The 20,391-nt window shown below is 41.5% G+C and overlaps 1 protein-coding gene across 1 annotated transcript in view; it reads right to left on the bottom strand.

The window, feature by feature from the left end:
- Nucleotides 1-1,697: 1,697 nt before the first annotated feature.
- Nucleotides 1,698-20,391, bottom strand: part of tmem108 (transmembrane protein 108) — a 45,173-nt gene continuing 26,479 nt past the window's right edge. Inside the window, exons 2-5 of the mRNA XM_041961546.1 lie at nucleotides 19,255-19,338; nucleotides 6,048-7,355; nucleotides 4,812-4,963; nucleotides 1,698-2,720 (exon numbers count right to left, since the gene is read on the bottom strand). Of these exons, the coding sequence (XP_041817480.1) occupies nucleotides 2,604-2,720; nucleotides 4,812-4,963; nucleotides 6,048-7,355; nucleotides 19,255-19,294 (1,617 nt within the window). The 5' untranslated portion in view covers nucleotides 19,295-19,338 and the 3' untranslated portion in view covers nucleotides 1,698-2,603. The remainder of the gene's footprint in view (nucleotides 2,721-4,811; nucleotides 4,964-6,047; nucleotides 7,356-19,254; nucleotides 19,339-20,391) is intronic.

Raw genomic sequence — 20,391 nt, 5'->3', positions numbered from 1 at the left:
CAATGCAGGAAATATCAATATGTTTGACCGTGTTGTTCAACATCACCTTTCGAACCAGTGATTTCAGAACAACATCTTACAATGCAGAATATCTTTAGCGACGATAGAGGCAGGTAGCATTGATTACTGAAGAAACTGCAGCAATGCAAAGTGAAACAGATGATAGAAGGACCACAGGTTCAATAATTAAACAAAATATTCAAATGCCTTTTTTTTTTTTTTTAGTTAAACCGCCTCTGTATGTGCTCACAGTAAATATTCAGCATACACTATTTATCGCAGTGTTTTTATTGGTCAACATTTTTGACAGCCTCTAACATGTATCATGTGGTCCAGCAACTAATTCATAATCATTCAGCATTTCAACAAACACAGTTTGCATTGATGGACAAACACATTATTTATGGAGGGAGACATTTATAGTAGCAAGGTTGGTCTAATTGTTTCCTACAGCGCTGAGAAACTCTCTCAAACTGGGATATAACCAGTAGCCACTCCACGATACAGACAAGAGACAGACAGACAGACAGACAGACACATACAGAGAAACAGATAAAACTGAGCTGAAAAGTGATACAACGACTTGTTTGACTTAAAGTAACAGTGATATTTGGTTAAGGGGGCAGCACATTTGAGCTCAACCATCCACACTTTACGGTACACTCACACAGTATGCTTACATGCACAAACAGGGCATTCACTCACACGCATACTGATATATAAAGGGCCAACATAAAAAATTAAGACATCTATGTGGTCCCTCTTAGGAGAAGCTGGTGACACATGAGGGGGAAAGCCATTTTAAGTCAGTCAAAGCTGCAGGATGTACACCCCAAAAGTCACCCAAATATTCTGCTTGAATCAACTATCAAAATCAGGGCCCGTATTTATCAAAGTGCTCAAAGTAAAATTTTGGACTCAAATGAAAGTTAAAATGCTTCACTTTTACTCACAAACTTAAAAAAAAGCTATTTAACAATGCTTTGAAATGTAAGAGAACTGCAGAGATCTCACAGGTGCAAAGAACAAGAATAAAGCTGGCACTGATTCCATGCACCTATCCATCTTTCAATCTATCCTATTCAACATACTAAATTCCCCTTTGGATGTAATTTCTACTAGGAGCAGAATGTCTTTGTTGCTTCAGTTTGCAGTAAACTTGATTTCTTGGCCACTTGGGGGCAGCAGAGAGAAGTTGTGAACACATACTGCCATACAGTATGATATCCTTTTAAGTTGATATAGCGACCTTGTTAGCAAAGTTTTTCATTTACACATCCATCTGTTTCAGAAGAACCTTCTCATTCATTAATAGTTGATAGATCCAATATCCACTAATTTTTAGCTCTGTTTTTGGTCTCCACCAACTCCTGAGGGAAATAGCTGGCTCTTCAGCTGCTGAATGCGCCACTATCTTCACCAGCATGTGTCCATCTGTTCTTTGGTGGTGAGCAGCTAGTGTATGTAGGGTTTTTAGAGTCTTTTCACTGGAAAAAAACAAAAAAAAAAAAAAACAAAAACGGCTGCCAAAAACAAATTCATGACACTGGTGAGAGTAAATACACAGCTGAAACTGGCTATAAATCCAAAAGGGGGGCTGTCATTTCATACATTGTTATTGTAAAAATATTGATTACAGTCGCTGTAAATATTTGATTTTTAAATTTTGTCCCACTCTGTTCTGCTGTTGTACTGTGTTTTAGTTTTCATGGTTATGTTTTACTCACATAATTAATCAAATTATCTACAAAGAAAGATTTGTATTATCATGAGACAATCTTGTGTCATATTTAATTATTGCTGATTTCACGTTTGGATTGTTACTGGAGACATTTCACGCAAAGAAAATGATCTTATGATCTATATGTAATTCACATAGATATATTTTGGTAGAATAACCCCAGTGAGTAATTTTGGGATTAAAAAACTAATAAGAAAGAACAATGGGGCAGGTGTACCGTGGAGTAAATCTGTGTCTTTGATTTGCTGTTCCTGCTCAGTGCATACATGTGATTAATCATGTGATCACTTGAGAGCTATATCTTATTCCTCTTATTCTTCACTTTTAGCACTTTTTACTTCTAAGTTTGCACAGTTTGATAAACATGGGCCCTGATCTCACAAACAGGAAATCTCTGTTAAATCTCTCCCCCAAGTACGTAGGTGCTATATTCAAGTTCAGCAGGCTATAAGTCTTTTGGGATTGATTTGAAAGGAAAAGTAAAATTACAAAGAACAGCTTTAATGTTCTCAACACGTTTCTCTCTCTAAAGCAGATTTCATGTGGCAACATCCACAGTGCACGCACCATCAAGCCACTGTAATGAAAACAAAACCACATTTACTCTGTATTTTATAAAGACAATAAAAACCTTTTATCACAATTAAGCCTTTTGTAGAAAATGTACATCAGAAAAATATGCGGGTGCATTCTCATAGTAAATAATGTCTGTTTACATCACTCGTCTTTCTGGTTGCTCTTTGTGTCTGTCATATACAGTATAAAGTCGAAGTCTCTGAATATTTACCACATATATAAAATAGACAACAACAGCAGGGGGAGTAGAAGAGGAGGATCCAACAGTGTCTCTCTTTTTCTGTCTCTAGATGGCAGAGGCTTTGTCTCTGTTGATGAAGAGGGTCTCCTGGCAGAAAGGGTTGACCAGGACCACGCTGCTGCCGCTGTAGTCTCCATTAGGTGGTAGACAGGTGTCATGCTCCTGCAAATGCACACACACACAAAATTTAGCGTAGGGGTACTAACTGTTAAACAATAGCTGTGATTCATGATTCACGCTTCAGGGCTCACGATTAGGGCACACGCTGCAGTCTACTGTATCTAAGTCACTCTATAGGCAATGAGCAGACAGTCCAGTGAGGGAGCAAGTAGAATAAAATATGGGTTTGGTGCACCCAGGGGCTTTTAAGGAGATGGTGAACAAAGATATCTGACAAAGCTAGATGAGCAGAGATACAAAAGGGAGGCGGAGGGGAAGATGTAAAAGCTCCATGAGTGGAGAAACAAAAAGGAGGGATGACTCAGAAGAAATAAGGCAACGGGGAACTTAAGAGGGGGGTAGAAATGGTTGTTGGTGGTGAGTCAGCAGTAATAAGGCAGTGCTGGAGGAGGGATGTGTGAAAAACAAAATGATTTGCTTTACAGCAGCAATCAGGCCGTTTTATCAGTACGATCCAGTCAAATCAAACTCATTTTGTCATTTCGGCTGAAGATCATTTCTCCCAGAGCACTGTCATTTACCTATAGCACCAGGGAAGCTATGAGCCTGCTGCTCTACACAGACAGGTAAAACAGGGGAAAACAACACCTGGGTGTCACCAGGGGCATCCCACACATGATCCAACCTCAGCTTCCCTCTCCTGACGCCGCCCCCCAACAGGCGGCAAAGGAATGAGCATTGAGCAGCGGCCGAGGAATAAAAGAAAGGAGACACACAGTGAAATGGTCACTAGGGAGAAGGTGACAAAAAACATGCAAACAGAACAAAGCAACAGTGGATCAAAATGACATGGAAAAGAGGAGGAGGTAGTTCGCAGACTTCAAACTCACTTGGAAAAATATAATTTGTTATAGGTTATAATGTCCACCAGATGGCGCTGTCATGCATTAAACACTCAATTTTGCACAAGTTGATGGATTTAATCCAAATGTTATATTTTTCATTGTAGCAGAGACCAAATATCATTTAAAAATTGGTTGAAATGAGCAGAGGATGGATTAAAAAAAACATGGAAAAGAACTGAGGTAAAAAATTCACTTTCTCAACTACAAAACCAGCCAATTAGCAGCTTTTATCAGCTCAAAAGAATAATATGTGAGTTTCCAACCTGGCATGAGACTAAAACTTCTTCAGCAGGCCAGATTTTCTGTGGTCTCACTATTGGTTGAATAATTAAATACGTTAAGGGTCATAATGATATACAGCAAACTAAGAAAAGCACTGGTATTACAGTAAGTGCACAATAGATCAGGAGGCTCAGGAGACAAATATTGTTAACTGGAACGCATTAATGTTCATGTTATATAGCTAAAACACAATATAACATCAAGCAAATATTCTAATCTATTTATCATCATTACCAGGGCTGCAAGCAGGATTTTTGAATCTCACATTTTATTTATTCATATAAATGCTTAATTATATCTCCCTTAATTTCTGTCACCTTTCATCAAGACAAAAAGCTCTTTTAAAGCCTTCTCTACACTGTCTGGTATGTAATTCTGGCAGAAAACACTAAATCCCGACAGTTTTTCACCATACATATCAAATTTTAAAATATGTAATCTAAAAACTATCAACTAAGTGTGTAATCATGTACTGTAAGCCCTCCTTCATGTCATAAAGCCCCTCAAAATCCAAGAAATACTATGAGCTCAGAGTCCTAATTGGTAGCTACAGCCCCGTTCATCACATAAAGCTCTTTTATCAGCTTGTCACAAGATGTTTAGTTGGTATGAGGTTTAGAAACTGTGCTGTACTGATATGATAATACTTCCAATTTACTAGATATGTTACTAACAAGTACTCTTAATAGATGCCCTGCAGGGAAATTTTTCTCTGCTTGTTCCCAATAGCAGCCCTGTAAATTGTAGTAATACAGCGTCATGCTCAAGTGCACTTCAGCAGGCCCCCAGGCTTGCTGACAGGAGAGATTGGACATGGATTCTTTTGTTGTTTCCATACTCATTAAAAGCATTCTGCTGACTGATAGTGAAACATCAAGTAAATGTCCCCCCCACTTTTGTGTGCAGCGCTGTACACTAATAGAGTCAGTGTGCCAGTAGTTTGTACCTCACTCTCCAGAGTGTGTATCTCTCTGGGCAGCTCCACAGCGTGTCTGCTGAAGTAGTCCATGGTGATGGCGTTGTTCCAGTAGCTGAGGTTGTTCTCCTGACTTGACGACTTCTTCTTCCTCCTCATACAGCAAACCGTCAAAAGCACAGCTAGATCAGGCGGAGACAAGGAAGGGAAAACGAGGGTTAGTACAGACACTGGAAGAGCTACTGCTTCACATATCCTCTGAAAGCAAGCGCCCGGACTAGCTGCTCAGGTAGCGGCTGTCATGTCTCACGAAAACATGTCACTGATAGAGGAAATTGTGGATGAAAGGAAAAATTCCACCCTTAAAATACTGTTAGAAATAGCTATTTGTGCTGTGCCTCGGAGTAATTTCGAGCTATCGAAAACAGCAAAGCTGTCTCTCAGTAAGACATTTTCAGGAATCATGCAGGAAAATTATTCATCCTCAAAAGGGGAAAAAATCCTTATTTCTGCAACGGACCGAAATGCTAAAAAAAATGTGTTTTGCCTCAGGTGCAAAAACTCTCCCTCTCTCGCTGTTATTTTGCTATCGCACTCTCTCCAATTAACCGCAACAAGATCAAGCCCTGAAGGGGCTGCCACAAGGCATTCTACAAAATGAGGGAGATCAGATCCTGAAGCGTAAACCAGGAAGGTGGAAGAAAAGCGAGGGTATAAAATGAACATTTTTTTACAAAATGACTCTACCGTGACTTAGAGTAAACTACTTTGAAAGACTGAAGCTACAGCTAACAGCCAGTTAGCTCAGCTTAGCATAAAACTAGAATCAAGGGGAAGCAGCTAGCCTGGCTTGTCCAAAGGTCTCAAACTGGCTCGCTAATTAAGACCTTGTTTGTAGCCTGCATGTTTAATCCTCACACCAACAGATAAAAACGACAGATTGGGACTTTAACGTGGTTTATGTGCTTGACTGCTACTTGGCCAGGCTCCTGGATTTGGTGCCTTCAGACGGAGCCTGGCCTTTTCCCTTTGTTTCCAGTGTTTATGCTAAGCTAAGCTAACCTACCACAGGTTGTAACTTCATATTTACTGAACAAACATGAGAGCGGTGTTGATTTTCTCATCCAACTAAAACAAAAAAGCCAATTTCTTAAACATATTGTATGTTTTATGGGTTTAAATCAAGGTCGGCCAAAATCTACAGCAATCTGACACTTTTTATATTCAGTAGTTTCACCTTTCTAAAGGTGCTCTGACATTACTTACAACACGAGGACACAGGCACGCTGATGGCCAGCACGATCCACACAATGTCCATCCTGCTCAAGCAGATGGTCATGCGGGAGGGCGGGGAGTCAACGGTGGGGCCTGAGCTGTTGCCTGGCGTCCAGGGGTCCTGTGTAGTGGCAGGCACCTGCCTGTTCAAGAAGTTCCCACTGGGCTCTGAAGGGGGCTCCGAGCTGTTCCCCTGAGCAGGCACCTCCTCGACCGAGCTGCTGTTAGAGAGCAGCCCTCCATATGCAGTTACATTCCCCAACCAGTGTCCCAGAGGGGCATTGTCTGTGCCATTAGCATGGACTACCTGACCATGACCCTCCTCAGTGGTGGTCTCATTAGGTGCAGTGTGGTTATTTGGGATGATTGTTGGATTCTGTGTCTTGCGGCTAGGCTCAGTGGGCAGGGCTGGAGTGGAAGCAGTGTAAGTTAGATTCTCTGGCGGTCTCTGGACTGGACTGACAGACCCGACGTTTGGCTCAAGCACCAGTTCATCGGTGGGGGGCTCGTTCACTGCGTGCACCTCCCTCAGGGTAATGGCGTGGTGTGCGGCGCCCCGAGCATGCTCCCTGAGTTTCAGGCCTAGTGCGAGGTCAGCATCCTTTGACGAAGAGGAAAGGGAGGTCAAGGAGGGGCGCTCAAGATACGGAACATACTGCCGGCTGGGGTCTGTGGGCTCCTCCACACTCAACTTCTGAGGCTCTACGTGGTGTGCAGCGAGTGTATCTCCTCTGTCTGATCCAGAGCTGGACATAAGAGCCAGGGGGTTTGGAGCCCCCCTGGCGGTAGACTCCACATCTATATTTGGGGCCGCTGTGCTGGGAGATTTAGGGCTGCTGCTGCTGCTGGCCTGGTTAGTGCTGACAGTAACTGGGTTATGGACTTGAGGCACCCTGACCAATTTGTGCATGTGGCCTTGGTTTACAATATCAGAGCTCGGCTCCAGGGGCTGATTCACGCGACTTTCAGTGCTCACAGTGTTTGTGGTGACAGTTTTTGTGTCGTGAATGGGAGAGTCGCCATGAGCCAGGCTGGAAGTTTGAGTTGTGTGAAGCAAGGCCAGAGGATGGAGGGCGACCGTAGAGAGGATGATGTTTGAGGACTGAGTGCCTCCTTTGGGCGACCATTCCCCACTACTGGAGCCTTCCTGATGCCAGTCCAGGGGGGAAGGCTCGGGGGCAGACAGGGGGCTGCTGTGGGCAGCTGCCATGGAGACAGGATCCTGGGATGTCTGGCTGAGGTACAGCTCCTGTGCTGATGACACCAGTCCTACTGACAGTGCTAGGAATGCTAGAACACCTGCAGAGAGAGAGAGAGAGAAACCTGATGGTGAGCACATGGTGACAAAGAAGATCCTTTCAGCCTCAAATATTACTGGATCGTTTCCTTTTAAGTGTGTATTTCCAACATGTCTTGTCTGCCTAAACATCTTTTCTCTCAAGGATCTTGCTACGCTAAGTTAGATGAGACTACAGCCCGCCGGCTTAAATCGATTGCTCAGGTGTTCAGAAAAGACACGTAGCCTTGTCTTGCATTCATTACGCTTCTCAGCCTTTAATCTACTGAACCCCTGTGTTTATCACTCACCTATTTCAACCAGGCAAGTGCTTTATTAACTACATTATTCACTAGATGAGTTCCACCGTGCAGCTAGGACTGGGAGGATGTCTCGTCTTTAGATGGAGAGTTCAAACAAAACTGCTTTGTTACGATGCCCAAAGAGCTCACACTGGTAAAAAATAACAAGCGATTATTTGATTCTAATCTCCAGAAAATAGGTAATCTTGTCTAAATAGAATTAGTTGTATTTATACATTTCTAGTGCAGTCCTAATACATTTGATAAGTTTCAGAACTTAAAAATACGGTGATAATTAATCATGTAGAAGTGCATTTTCAACCAATGTAATTGTCACCTGCTTCATGCTCAATACTACACCAAATGACTTGTAAAGATATTTTTACATTGACAGCCATTGCGTCAAAATAGTCCACTTAACATGCTACAACCATCTCAGAGAGCCTGACAGATTCACTTTCTCGAGCTCAATCCCATAAGGAGACTGAGTAGTGACAAGTCATTAGCAGGTGCCTGTGGGGAATATTGGTCCTATTATGTTATCCAGACAGGAAGAAAGTCATAGAGAGAGGAACGTGCAAAGGCTTATTAATTTCCCCTTTGCTCCCTCCCCTCCATCCCTTATTGACACTGTTAAACACAGCTTAAGTGACACGGTAGCGGAGCTCCCACCGGGGGGTTTCTGTGCGTTCAGCTGAGAACGGAACAGAACATGCATTAATACATCTGAAACTCCTGCGTCAATGAGGTTATGCAGCATGTTTTTGCCACAGGATGCTGAGCTGAAGATGGTGTAAGATGCCTGCAAGTTTACACATGTGAAATACACATGTGTGTCAAAATAACATTTCTTAAAGCATAAGGCAATATTCTGTAGTATATTTTTTTATCATAAAAAGACCCAAATAAACTATGCATTATGTTGTCTCTCAACCCTTTTCTGACTTCTCACACCTGTCCGTGGCACTCAGCCCTGAGGTCATTCATACCTACTATAGATATAAATTAAAAAGGCTCAGTAATTTCCTAAAAAACAGCTGGAAACTGTAGCTAACTGTAGTTTTTTTTTCCTGCTTTATTTTTAGATAGTGACAGCTGGAGAGAGACAGGAGAGGCAGGGGAGAGAGACGGAGAGAGGGGGAGATGGCATGCAGCAGAGGGTAAAGACTCAGTCTTAATACATGGTAGCACCTCTGCCAGGTGAGCAACTGGGGCGCCCCCAAACTGTAGCTTTTGTGAACGTCTTCAAACAGGAAGCAATAGTGCATTCACTGGGGACAAATTTCAGCTGTGGAGTCACTTATATTTGGTTTGCTCCTGAGTGTTGATGGCTGCAGGACAGTGTGTTTGGGAGAGACTTGAAATGGAATAAGAAAAACGTAGAATACTGCCATTCTTATCCTTTAATAATATAGATCCAAAGTCCTTTATTTAATACTTAATACTTACTTAATAGAAAAAACACACGGCATGGGTCTGGATGGGAATCTTGCTTGAGTCAAATAAAAGCCTAGAAGCCAAGAAGTTGGCAAAAAAAGGGCACTAACATGAAATAGATAATGTTTATGGACGTGGAGTGTTTGGCATTTATAGGGAGAAAATTAAGAATTGTGATTAACACTACATTGTTGCCCCGAAAAGTCAGAGAATCATAGAAAACAAACAGTCTAAAGCCACCAATGTGACCTAGATGTTTTGGCCATTGTTTAACTATGGTGCTCTCTCAGTAACTATGGAAACCGAGTTTCCATTTTAAAGAGGGGCAGAGGAGAAGGAGATGGTAGAAGAGGTGAGAAAAGAAAGCTGTTGAACATAAAGGGGGTAAAAAGGGACAAAATATTTTATTTTAGAAAATGTTGAATATTATAAAACTAACAACCCAGGCAAGTGTCAATATCAATAATCAAATCAAATGTCTTTGCCATAGAAACGCTTCTCCATCCTCTTTCCTCTTTGTTCACCGGGGGATTTTAAATACACCACAGTAGAACCCCAAAGCACTGACTATTAAAACTCAGCCTCTGAATCATTAATCATATCCCTCCATACTCAATCACACAGACTACCAGGATAGAGGGCCCGGGCCCTGTCTTCCATTAACCAAGCCTGTCACGTCTCTAATCCACGGAGCCCTCTCCAGACCCATATCTGAGGAGATAACACACATGGCCATCCTTGATTTATGACTGCTCGTCTTTCCTAAGATGATCCTTTAGTCAGGGAAATGGAAGACAGACAAACCCGACCTATCAAAGCTTAAGTACACGGGCTATTGTTGATCATCGGTAAAGTAAATAGTGGTCACATTAGGACAGTTTTAGAGGGTAAGGCCCTTTGAGATGCTCAGAAGAGATTACATTTCACAAATGATTCTATAGTGAAGAATGTGCATGAAGAAAAATACAAGGAAAAAGACTCAAAGAAGTGCAGTGGTCTGGCTTGAGTCATACATTCAATCAGTACCCGAACCTGGCTGCCACAACCTGGCAACCCGAGCCTTCTACTGAATAAAACATAACACCCAGACAGGAAACAAAGTTATATCAGAAATGAGCAAATGAAATGCTCTGGCACACACAAAACAGGAACACATTCTTCTCTTTTGTCCGTGTGATTACAAACGTGTGGTATCACCCTGATCTGTACCCAACACGCAGATTAATATTAATTTGGGATTTTGCAGTTGAAATCATATTTTATTAGATAGATAGATATATTTTATTTATCCCAAGCTGGGAAATTGCAGTCAAAAAACATCGCATCAAAAATGTTAAAGAGGAGAATCTGCTTTTTAAGTATGTTTGCACTCAGACATCTGACTAAACGTATATTCATTACTGCTGAATACATAGTGAGAATAACACCGGCCTCTTTCTATATCTCAGGTTTGTTAGTTTAGAGTCTGTGAGTGAGAATCCTTGTTTGACATCAGTAGGAAACTCATTATTAAGGGTCATAATAACACAAGTTTTCAAGCGACAGGGGTAGAAATGACTTAGAGCTTATGAGGAGATCAACAGGAAGAAAAGGCCTTGCTAAATTTAGACAGCTCACACTATTACTGCTGTTTAGTGATTTGTCTGAATGTTTGTAAGGCTCTGTGATCAGCTCGGCCCGTTTTTAGAGTTTCAAGGTGTGATTCGGTGACAGCTGATCAAGGTGGCTTGGGATGAAAACTGCATCACATTGTTGGGCTCATAATTTTTCAAACAAACTGTGGCAACTTTTGAAGAAACTGGGGGGTATCAGTCACACATCAGTAATTTCATGTATGCTAATGCTACTTTTTTTTAAATGCTAATGCTAGCTGTGTGACTTTTAACTCTTGCTGTATGTTAATGATTTGGGAGACTCCGATAATTTCTCACTACTGCCAGCTGTAGAGCTTTGTGTACCGCAGTTTGGGTTAGCGCTGCTACCACTAGCATCTGAATTTCACATCGATACATGTCTAATGTTAGCTAGCCAGAGCACACAGACAGTAATCAAGGTTTGGCAGGTGGTAAAAAACATACAAGTGAACCTCTGAGCAATAATTTTACTGGTTTCTTGCAAGTTGCTATTTGTGTAACAGGCTTTACTGTGTTCAGTAAAGTTAGCCAGTTAGCTAAAGTGAGGCGGCAAAGCTAAAAAAAAAAAGAAAAAGAAAAAAGGGGGCACAGATAATGACATAGTAAAATTGCAAAAAACATACGATCAGAGGCTAGTAGAGAAAAACCTCCACTGCCACCAATGTAACCAGTGTCTTGCCTTAATGGGCAGATTTAATCAGAAAACAGTAAATGCGACATGGAGACGGACCTAGCATGTAGCAACAGCTTCTTAATTTCTTTCTAAAACATGCCAATAGCGTAAGTCAGCCATGACACTGTGGCAACGTGTAGAAAACCCATCTATTTTGACCTACATAGTGTATGTTACATTGTTGAATTTCTGTGTGTGTGCCGGGCTTACATGTGTTTCCATGTGTTTTACACGTGCACTGTGTTGCAAACTGAGGCAAATGGGTGTAATTTGTCACAACAGTTGGGCGTCTGGCTGATGGAGTGAGAGTGTAAGCAGGGTGAGCGTAGACAGAGAGCTCGGCCCTGCCTCCACAAAGACATGCAGAGGAGAAGCAGGCACAGCGAGTGAATTAACTAGAGAAATGATTGAAAAGGCTCCAGAAGTGAATTGAGCTTTATGAACATCCATTATTGAGTTGAAGCACTGGGAGGAACATGAGAAAATTGGATGGAAAAGGGGAAGAACAGTGAGGTCGGACAGGATGGGAAAATGCAAGGAGTAGGCCAGAGGTGTTGTGGGAGTACGGGAGGGAGAGGTGTGGGTGTTTCATCAGTGGTAAGACATGGACAAAAGCAAAAAGGTTGGATTAGACATGTTAGTATGGAAGTCAATAGTGGAGTAAAATGAAAATGAAAATGCAAACTTGAAAAATAATATGAAATTCCATTATATGCATGTGTAATTTAATTTTGTTTTCATATAGTCCCCTATGGGCTTCCAAAATATTAGACCAAAGACCAAGAAGGACATTTTAAAGGAAAATAAAATATGAGAAATACGGGAATATAGGAGGCACTTTTTAAAAAAACATTTATCTTGCTCAGCAAGTCGTCTAGTCAGCATGATTTTTCCCCCCATTGTGCCTGTTGGCTATTTTTTGATATTTTCTCACAAGCACAAAAAACACCCACAAAAATAGTCTGTCCATTTTCAGTCGTGATGACGCAAAAGAGGAGGCGAACAACAAGAGTTCTCTGAATATGTCCTTACAACAAGACAAAAATAGCAAAATTGGTGTGTTAAATGTCAACTGTGACATTGAATTAAAGGTATTGTTCTTCTACTTTATTGCTGCTTTATCAGACTGGAGGGCGAGACACTGCTCACACTGTTATCACTCACACCAACCTGTTGCCCTCATTATCTGTATCACTCGGCTGATAATCACAGAATAGCACATGCTAATATCATGGAGACAAACAACGCCCACGTGAAATTACTATGAGATTATGCCCCCATTTATTTGACTAATGGTGTCAACCTGTCTTCCATTAACTAAGCTCAGGATGTGTGGAGGGAGGGGCAATTTATGCAGGAAAACTGCTGAATTAGGGCTCTTTTGAATGCATGGGAAGCCGGTGACATTCGTTGAAGTCCTCCATTGATGCCATCAGGGACATCAATAAATCATGTTGCAAAGCAGGATCCTGTGCACTGATCCAATGCAGGCTTTGTCCCACCAATCATTCATTATTAGACTCAATGTCAGGGAACAGGGGCCAGAGTGGCTGTCACTGAATTTAAAGTTACACTGCCGAAATAAAAAAACATCATAACATTTACTCCTGCTGATGAAACTCTGCATTACATTTTTTTTTTTTTTTTTGCCATGGATCCACTCATAAGCAAAGGCTCAATTCCAGAAGAACAATATCTTTCAGGCACATGCATCATGAGTCTTGCAGCCTAATCAATCATACCGGAGCACTTAGTGTGTGGTATGCCGGCTATCAGTGCATATACACTAGCCTGGCTGCATGATCAATCCTGAGCTGGGGGACGACTTTGCTGTGGAGGGTGGGATATTTATCTTTTTTTCCAGGGGTCACCTCATTCTATGTACGATGGAGAACGATGTGGCTCGAATATACAGTGACAATCTGCCTATGAAGCAAGTGCTGGAGCCAGGCTGGTTGTGTTGCATCATCAGTGGGCAGCTGGCCGTGGCACTTTTGGAATTGGAGGCTCTACAGGAAGCCAAAAATAGGAGCTGCAAAATCATCCATCAATAAGGTACTTCTGAACAGTTACAGTTCTTCTTTTATTCCCCTGTCACGCAGCCTGGGCAGCGAGATGACAGAGCAGTATGTGTGGGGAACAACATGCATACGTCCAATGAGAATCTGGCCAAGGTCACATTTTAAATGACTGAAACTGCAACACAATGATAAAAACCTGAATTAAGATTAAGTACCTGACAATATGGCATAATGATGTCCTGTATAAATCTTCACTCAGATTAATGTTCTCTCTTCTCTTTTTACTATTGCTCTACATATTTACTGTAGTATTTACTGTTTTTACTTCAATCTTGTTGATTTTTTTGTCTAGGGACAATCGATAAAAATAGCTCACATGTGTACAGTTAATGTAGTAATGTGCACTGTGTCTGTTAAATAAGCTAACAAGATAAATAAGATTTAGTTTTTGTTGACAGTTGTTGACAGTTAAACAAGCAGATGATAGAGAGATGAACTGGAATGATTCATTTCTAAACTGTGCTTACTGTATATTGTCTTCCAGGACAACATAACAGCATATCAAACACTTCCTGTGAGCCGATGTGATGACTTTTGTGCTTTTGGAATAAACTGCATTTACTAACAGAAGGTGTATCATGATCCCTAAAATAGCAGAAATGCTTAAGTCTGGATGTTCATGTTTTAGGTTCACGCCCCCGACTCAGAAACAAATTTTGGTAATTTGTCATCCAACTAGGTGGAGTTTTTGTACTTTTAAGAACAGGTTAAGCAATAGCTCAGTTTATTTTATCACAGTTATTTGGTTATTTCTCGCCTGAAAGCAGTAACAGACAAAAACTGAGGTACTTTTGATTTCTTAGGAAGAATTAATGAAGCAATTCAGTAATTGCCACCTTCAAAATACCAAAAAGAAAATCTCCATTGTTGTTTTTTTAAAATGTTAAATGTTTTTAGTTGTGTTTTATTTTTGCAACATGAAGGTCTGTTTTAAAGATCTCTGCCCACAACAATAAAATACTATGTATATTTCATTTTTTTGCTTGCCTAAATGTTGAATGTTGGTATTTAATTGTAGAATGTTGCTACAACCTCTAGAAATTTGCACAGGATATGACCTCAATGGGAGCAACATTATTATTATTATTTTATTTATTTATTTATTTTTGTCTGTTTCTACCATCAGTTTTCCAGCCCTTTAAAGGTTTTTTCAGATATGCCTGACCTATGAATCTAGACTAAAGGTGTTTGAATAATATACGCCTTAACAGTGTGTGTACTGTACTGTAAATTGCTCTGGATGAAAATTTAATGTCTGAGATGTGAATGTACAAGAACTAAAGGGAATTACCGTATGTCCACCCCATTATCTAATGGGATAAACACACATATAACTGCTAGTTTGGAAGCCCCAGGGCAGTGAACCATAACCAATAATTAAGGATGTCCTCTCCACCGCCCAGCCGCCCCTCCATGGATCACATTTAGCCTCATTTATGCTAATCACAACCACTCCACAGCAGCGGACAAACCTCCATGGGATTCCCCCAAACCCCTCGGGGCAAATGGAGAAAGCTTTATCTACAGCGTTCATCAGAATACCAATGAGCCTTTATCACATCATACCGGCACACACACCAGGGCTCCTCTATTCAATACAAAATGAATTCATATCTCACGTTTGAGGATAAAGGCTGACAGACCCAAATCAAAGTAATCATAAGCCTTAAATGAGGAGTTTTTGTTGAAGGTAGTCCGAGCCTTTAATTTGAGGCTTTGACGCGCTGTCAGAGCGAGTCTTAGAAACTGATCAGATCCATCAGGTTCAGGCAGGCGAAACCCTTTATCAGCAGGCCGACTGGAGAGCCGTCTGACTAACTGCTGGTAAGATTGGATTATCACGCCTGGACAGAGCACAATCAGCCCTAACTCACTTCAATGGACTTCTGTAATATTACAGCTAGCAACAGTGCTGTTAGCACTACTAATACATGCATGAAATGTTATAACTACCACTACTACATTCAAAACAGCTAATGGTACTACTATAGCACTGACTATCATACCTTTATCATTATTACACAACTAATAGCAATACTGCTGCTGCTACAACTACTAACATAAGTGCTAATATCACTATAAATAGGCTACAACTATCAGTCCAACTGCTAGCGCTACTGCTACCACTGCTGCTGCACCTGCGACTATCTCTAAAACTACTGCAAGTACAAAAATAATGACAACAACTTCTACTACTACTACTTGTGGAAGTCCAATTGCTCACACTACCGCTAAAACTTCTACTAGTAGTACGACTACCATCATAAGTACTAATATGATTTCAACTACTACTGAAAGTCCAACTGCTAACACTGCTAACACTGCAACTTCCATACCTCCACTGCTACAACCATTAGTACAAATATCACTACTAAAGCCAACTGCTAACTCTACAACTCCTGCTGCTCCTGCTATTACTACAATAAATACTATATTAAATTCTAAATTGTGATTCATTATGTATAAGAATCACTTTAATAATGCAGCCGGCAGACGTATGATTTAAACTATACTTTATATACTGCTGGGTAACTTACAGTAATCTATAATAATGTATCAAAATTTATTGGTTGATTATATTTTGTATTAATAACGTGAATCTGCAAAGTAACTAAAGTTATCAAATAGATGTAATGGAGTAAAAGAATAGGAGTAAAACAGAAATTTTCAAGTAAAGTACTTCAAAATTGTACTTGAGTAAATGTAAATGTACTTTCCAGCACTTCTGGGGCTTGAGCCCCCATATTGTAGGCACTAGTCTGACTACAACTACTGATCATCATCCTCCTCCTCCTCATGTCACTGTGACTTAATTGTTACTGAAACAATAAAAAAAAACCTTCTCACTACATCTTCGTGTCTTGCTTGTAACTGCATACATTTGTGTTAATGTGAACGACTGCTGTTATTAACAGTTGGGTTGTAAATAAAAAGCAAATGTTAAAATGTAATGCGTTGAAGTGTAAAGCTAAAAAAAAACTGGATGAGATGTTTTTCCTTCCTGTTCCGTGTACGAGCAACTATACGAAGACAGCTCGGTCTGGAGATGTAGAGATGTACACATGTCATGGGCATATAAATAGTCTCGTCTTTACAGTAGAACAAACAGACAAATTCCTTTGGTTTGCTCTTGGGTGTGTTCGTCTGCCATTCTGGGGAGAGCGTCTGTCCCGTGAGGGGAAACAGACAGATAGGGCACGTCCTGTGGACCTCTTGAACCATCCTGGAGGAGGAGGACTACTGCAGGGGCGGAGTGTTGGGGAGGCGGAGCGGCGAGGGCGCTACAGATGTGAGCCCTGTGATAAGATGGAGAGCTTTCGTAACAGGATAATGGCTTCCTGTTTGAAGGCTCCACAAATTGTTTGTCAGGTTACAGCAGCTTTGAACCGAGACGTGTTTATCTGAGAATCAGGCGGAGGGAGAATGCGAAAACAAGAACAACAAAGAGTCCTGGTGCTGTTTACTGGGATAATGATTTAGCTACAGCGGCTGTGACAGCGGCAAATGATCTAACAGGAAGGAGAAAAGTTAAACAGGAAGTTGTCTGGAACCTGGGGAGCACACTGAATTGCAGGCCTGCAGTTACACAACTCCATTACAGTCACAGATGCTGACAGCTTTCTCCACTTAGAGAGAATTTCAATATTTTCACTGTTGTTCGCAGCTTTATAAAGCCAACAAACAACACACTTTAATCAGACCAGACAAGATAGAGTCAGATTGAGAAGATTACTCCATCCTTGTGTAATCATTTATGATTCACACCAACTGTTCTTCCAAGTTATCTTTTTTTGTGTGTAGCTGTCTTCAAACTATTTGCAAGCAATCGCCTGACTTGTCTATGCTTTGAAGCTGCCAGACAAAACCTAAATTGCTAGGAAAAAGAAAGTTCTCTGCATTGTTTCAGATGTATTGTGTTATCACAATACGTCCGTACATACGTACATACGGAGCAGTGACAAGGTGACCAGAGGAAAGCAGAGTAACTCTTCCTGCTCTGACGTCTGTCATGATGCGGTATCATCCATCTCAGTTCTCTTCTATCTGCAGCATCTCTTCTCTTGCCTGCAGCCAAAGGATGTAAAGGCACATCTGTCGGCTGGTCCAGAGAGAAAAATGAGAAATGTCTGATTTCAGGTGGGCTTTTAAGCGCCACACACTGTAAAAAGATGATGGAGGTGTAATGTGCACAAGATAACTCAGGCCCCAGCTGGATCAACTGAACATGTAAAACAAAAGGGAACGCTGTGCATTCAAAGGCGAGATCCAATCTGAACAAAACCTAAAAAAGGGGCTCTGAAATATGGTCTCAATAAAGATTCAATAGCCGGCAGCGTTTCGCTCAGACTTCTCCTCCTCAGAACCGCTGCAGTGTGACCTCGCTCCACCTCTGCTACAGCTTAAAGCACTTCGCTCACAGCAGTCCAGTCCGAGTTTATCACTTCTGAGGGGATTGAGGCAGATTTGTCTGCAGACAGCCTTTAGCTCCGCTGCCCTGAGGTAGAGCTTCGGGGTGCATACCAGATATCATCAGGCTGTTTAGCTAACCGTCCAGGAGCCTGGTGGGTCTCGGTCTGACCCCCATGTTCCATATTCATGTGACATTCTGCGTTGGTAGCCTGTCAGAGCTTTGTACATCCTCTCCCGGAGCCTTGATCCTGTCCTCTGAATTTAAAGCAGCACAGACTCGAACTATGACAGGAACTAAGGGGAGATAGCAATGGATGTACAGTACCTGATGTATGCAAATTGAGGTTCCCTAGTCTCAAGCAATAAAGGAACGTTCTTTTTACTCAGGCATGACAGGCCACCAAGAGAACACAGCAAGACCAATTTTAGAAAAGGCTTTATTAGTGGATTAGCTCAACATTTTGGGAAATACACTTTCTTGCCAGGAGTCAGATGAGAAGATGGATACAACTCTCATGTCCATGAATACAAAGCTACAGTCAGTCATCTATTAGTTTAGCTTAGCATAAAGACCAGAAGTTGGGTAGACAGCTAGTCTGGCTCTGTCAAAAGTGATAAATCTGCCTTCCAGCCACTCTAAAGCTCACTAATTAACACAATATATCAGTTTTATTTCATCTGTACAAAAATTCTGTTTTTAACTAAGATTATCTGTCATATAATGTGTTCATTAGTGAGCTTTAGAGGTGCTGGTAGTCACCTGGCTGGCTGTTTCCCCTGCTTTCAGTCATTATGCTAAGCTATGCTAACGACAATATGAGAATGGGATCAATCCTCTCATCTAACAACCTGCAAGATAACAAGTAAGCAAATAACCTAAAATGCTAAAGTGTTAAACTATTCCTGGAAACTTCCCTGAAAGCTCCAATATATCTGACTTGGCATTTAATAATACAGAAATGTCTGGAAAACAAACAAAATGGATGTCTCACATCAGCCAAAGCCTGTGGTTCAAAGTAGCTAACCCAAATTTAATCACTGCTGTCTTATGGTCAATGCACAGTACTTTTAACCCTCACACAGACAACTCCGCAACCATACAGCCAACTTCAGTTGTCTGTCTTGACGTAAATGCCTGCAAGTCAAACACAGGGGAATCATTCCCATCTCTACCATCCATCTCATATGATGTGAACACAGCATAAACACCAAGCTACCCACTCATCATCTTCGACCAAATTGAGTTAATTATTTTACGTTAGAAATCTACTCTTAATTCATAAATGATAGTTAACCAGTTATGACTCTCATTTCTCTTAAAGTAAATGCTTTTGCACACCCAGGACGCCCTGCTGATGCCCTGTCCCCAGGCTAGGTCTACTCACTCAGCAGCTGGCAGCGCAGGACCTGCAGGCTTGTCTTCATGGTATCATGTGATCCGGCTCCTCCTCCACAGTGCTCATGGTTCTCTAGTAAAGAGAAGAGAAAGCAAGAAGAAGTAAGATGAAACCCAACGCTCAGGTATCAAAATCAAATTCAAGTCATGGTCAAGTATCAGTGTGATATACTGTGATTATGTCTGGGCAGGTTTAAGTAGAGCAGACACGGAAAAGGAAGAAGGGATTGAAGACATGATTGTGTGGATTAACCTTGACAGTTCAATCCATGTAATGACGTCCAGACAACTTCTCACTGTGGATAATATGAATCAAACCTAACTAACAATGCACAATAAAAGACCAGGTAGGACTGCAGTGGTGGTCAGCCTCAGCTGCCAGGCTTCAAATCAGCATTGGCATCCTGCAGGCTGTGCTGGTCAGTAAAACCAATTATGGGGCATTAAACATTGACCAGTAAGCCTTGTTCTGAGACAGCCAGTACATGTGTGTCAGCGAGACTAGTACCCAAGGGTGCTCTTTAGGAGAATGACTCACTGATGGCCTTCTGTTAAATGAAAGGCCTCCACCCGACACACACACACACACACACACACACACACACACACACACACACACACACAGAGATGTCTCCTCTCACCCCCAGAGGAGTGTGTGCATGTTCGCTTCCTTTTGTAGAAATGCCCTTGGGCAACACACGTGCCAACACCACTTTAAAAGAAGCATCTTCGAACATATACACACACCTAAGCACCCTTCACCCTACCTGCATGAATAATCTCTTTTGAGTGTGACTTGTGAAATTGGATTTGCGCCCCCCAGGACGAGGGGTCTGGTTGCAGGCAACCTGTATTTCTGTGGAAGACATGTGTGAGATGAGAGGGACAGACAACAAAAGCACAGAGTAGCAGGATACGGCTCCTTTCATATGGGTTTATTTCTCATAAATGCAGCCTTGCTCTGGAGAGGAGGCAGCACATTACATCTGAGTCATCCTGTTTGTATAGCGGCCATTGTAGCACCCTTTTAATGGTCGCTAACTATGTGGAGCTACAAATCTGAACGATGCGAGCCCAGACTATTTTGAGATTTTTGAATAATATGTTGAGTAAGGGTGGAAGTAAC

Source organism: Chelmon rostratus, chromosome 20, assembly GCF_017976325.1.
Source record: "Chelmon rostratus isolate fCheRos1 chromosome 20, fCheRos1.pri, whole genome shotgun sequence".
Lineage (NCBI taxonomy): Eukaryota > Metazoa > Chordata > Actinopteri > Chaetodontiformes > Chaetodontidae > Chelmon > Chelmon rostratus.
Note: the sequence above shows the minus strand (reverse complement) of the source record. Positions and strands in the feature narration are given on the sequence as shown.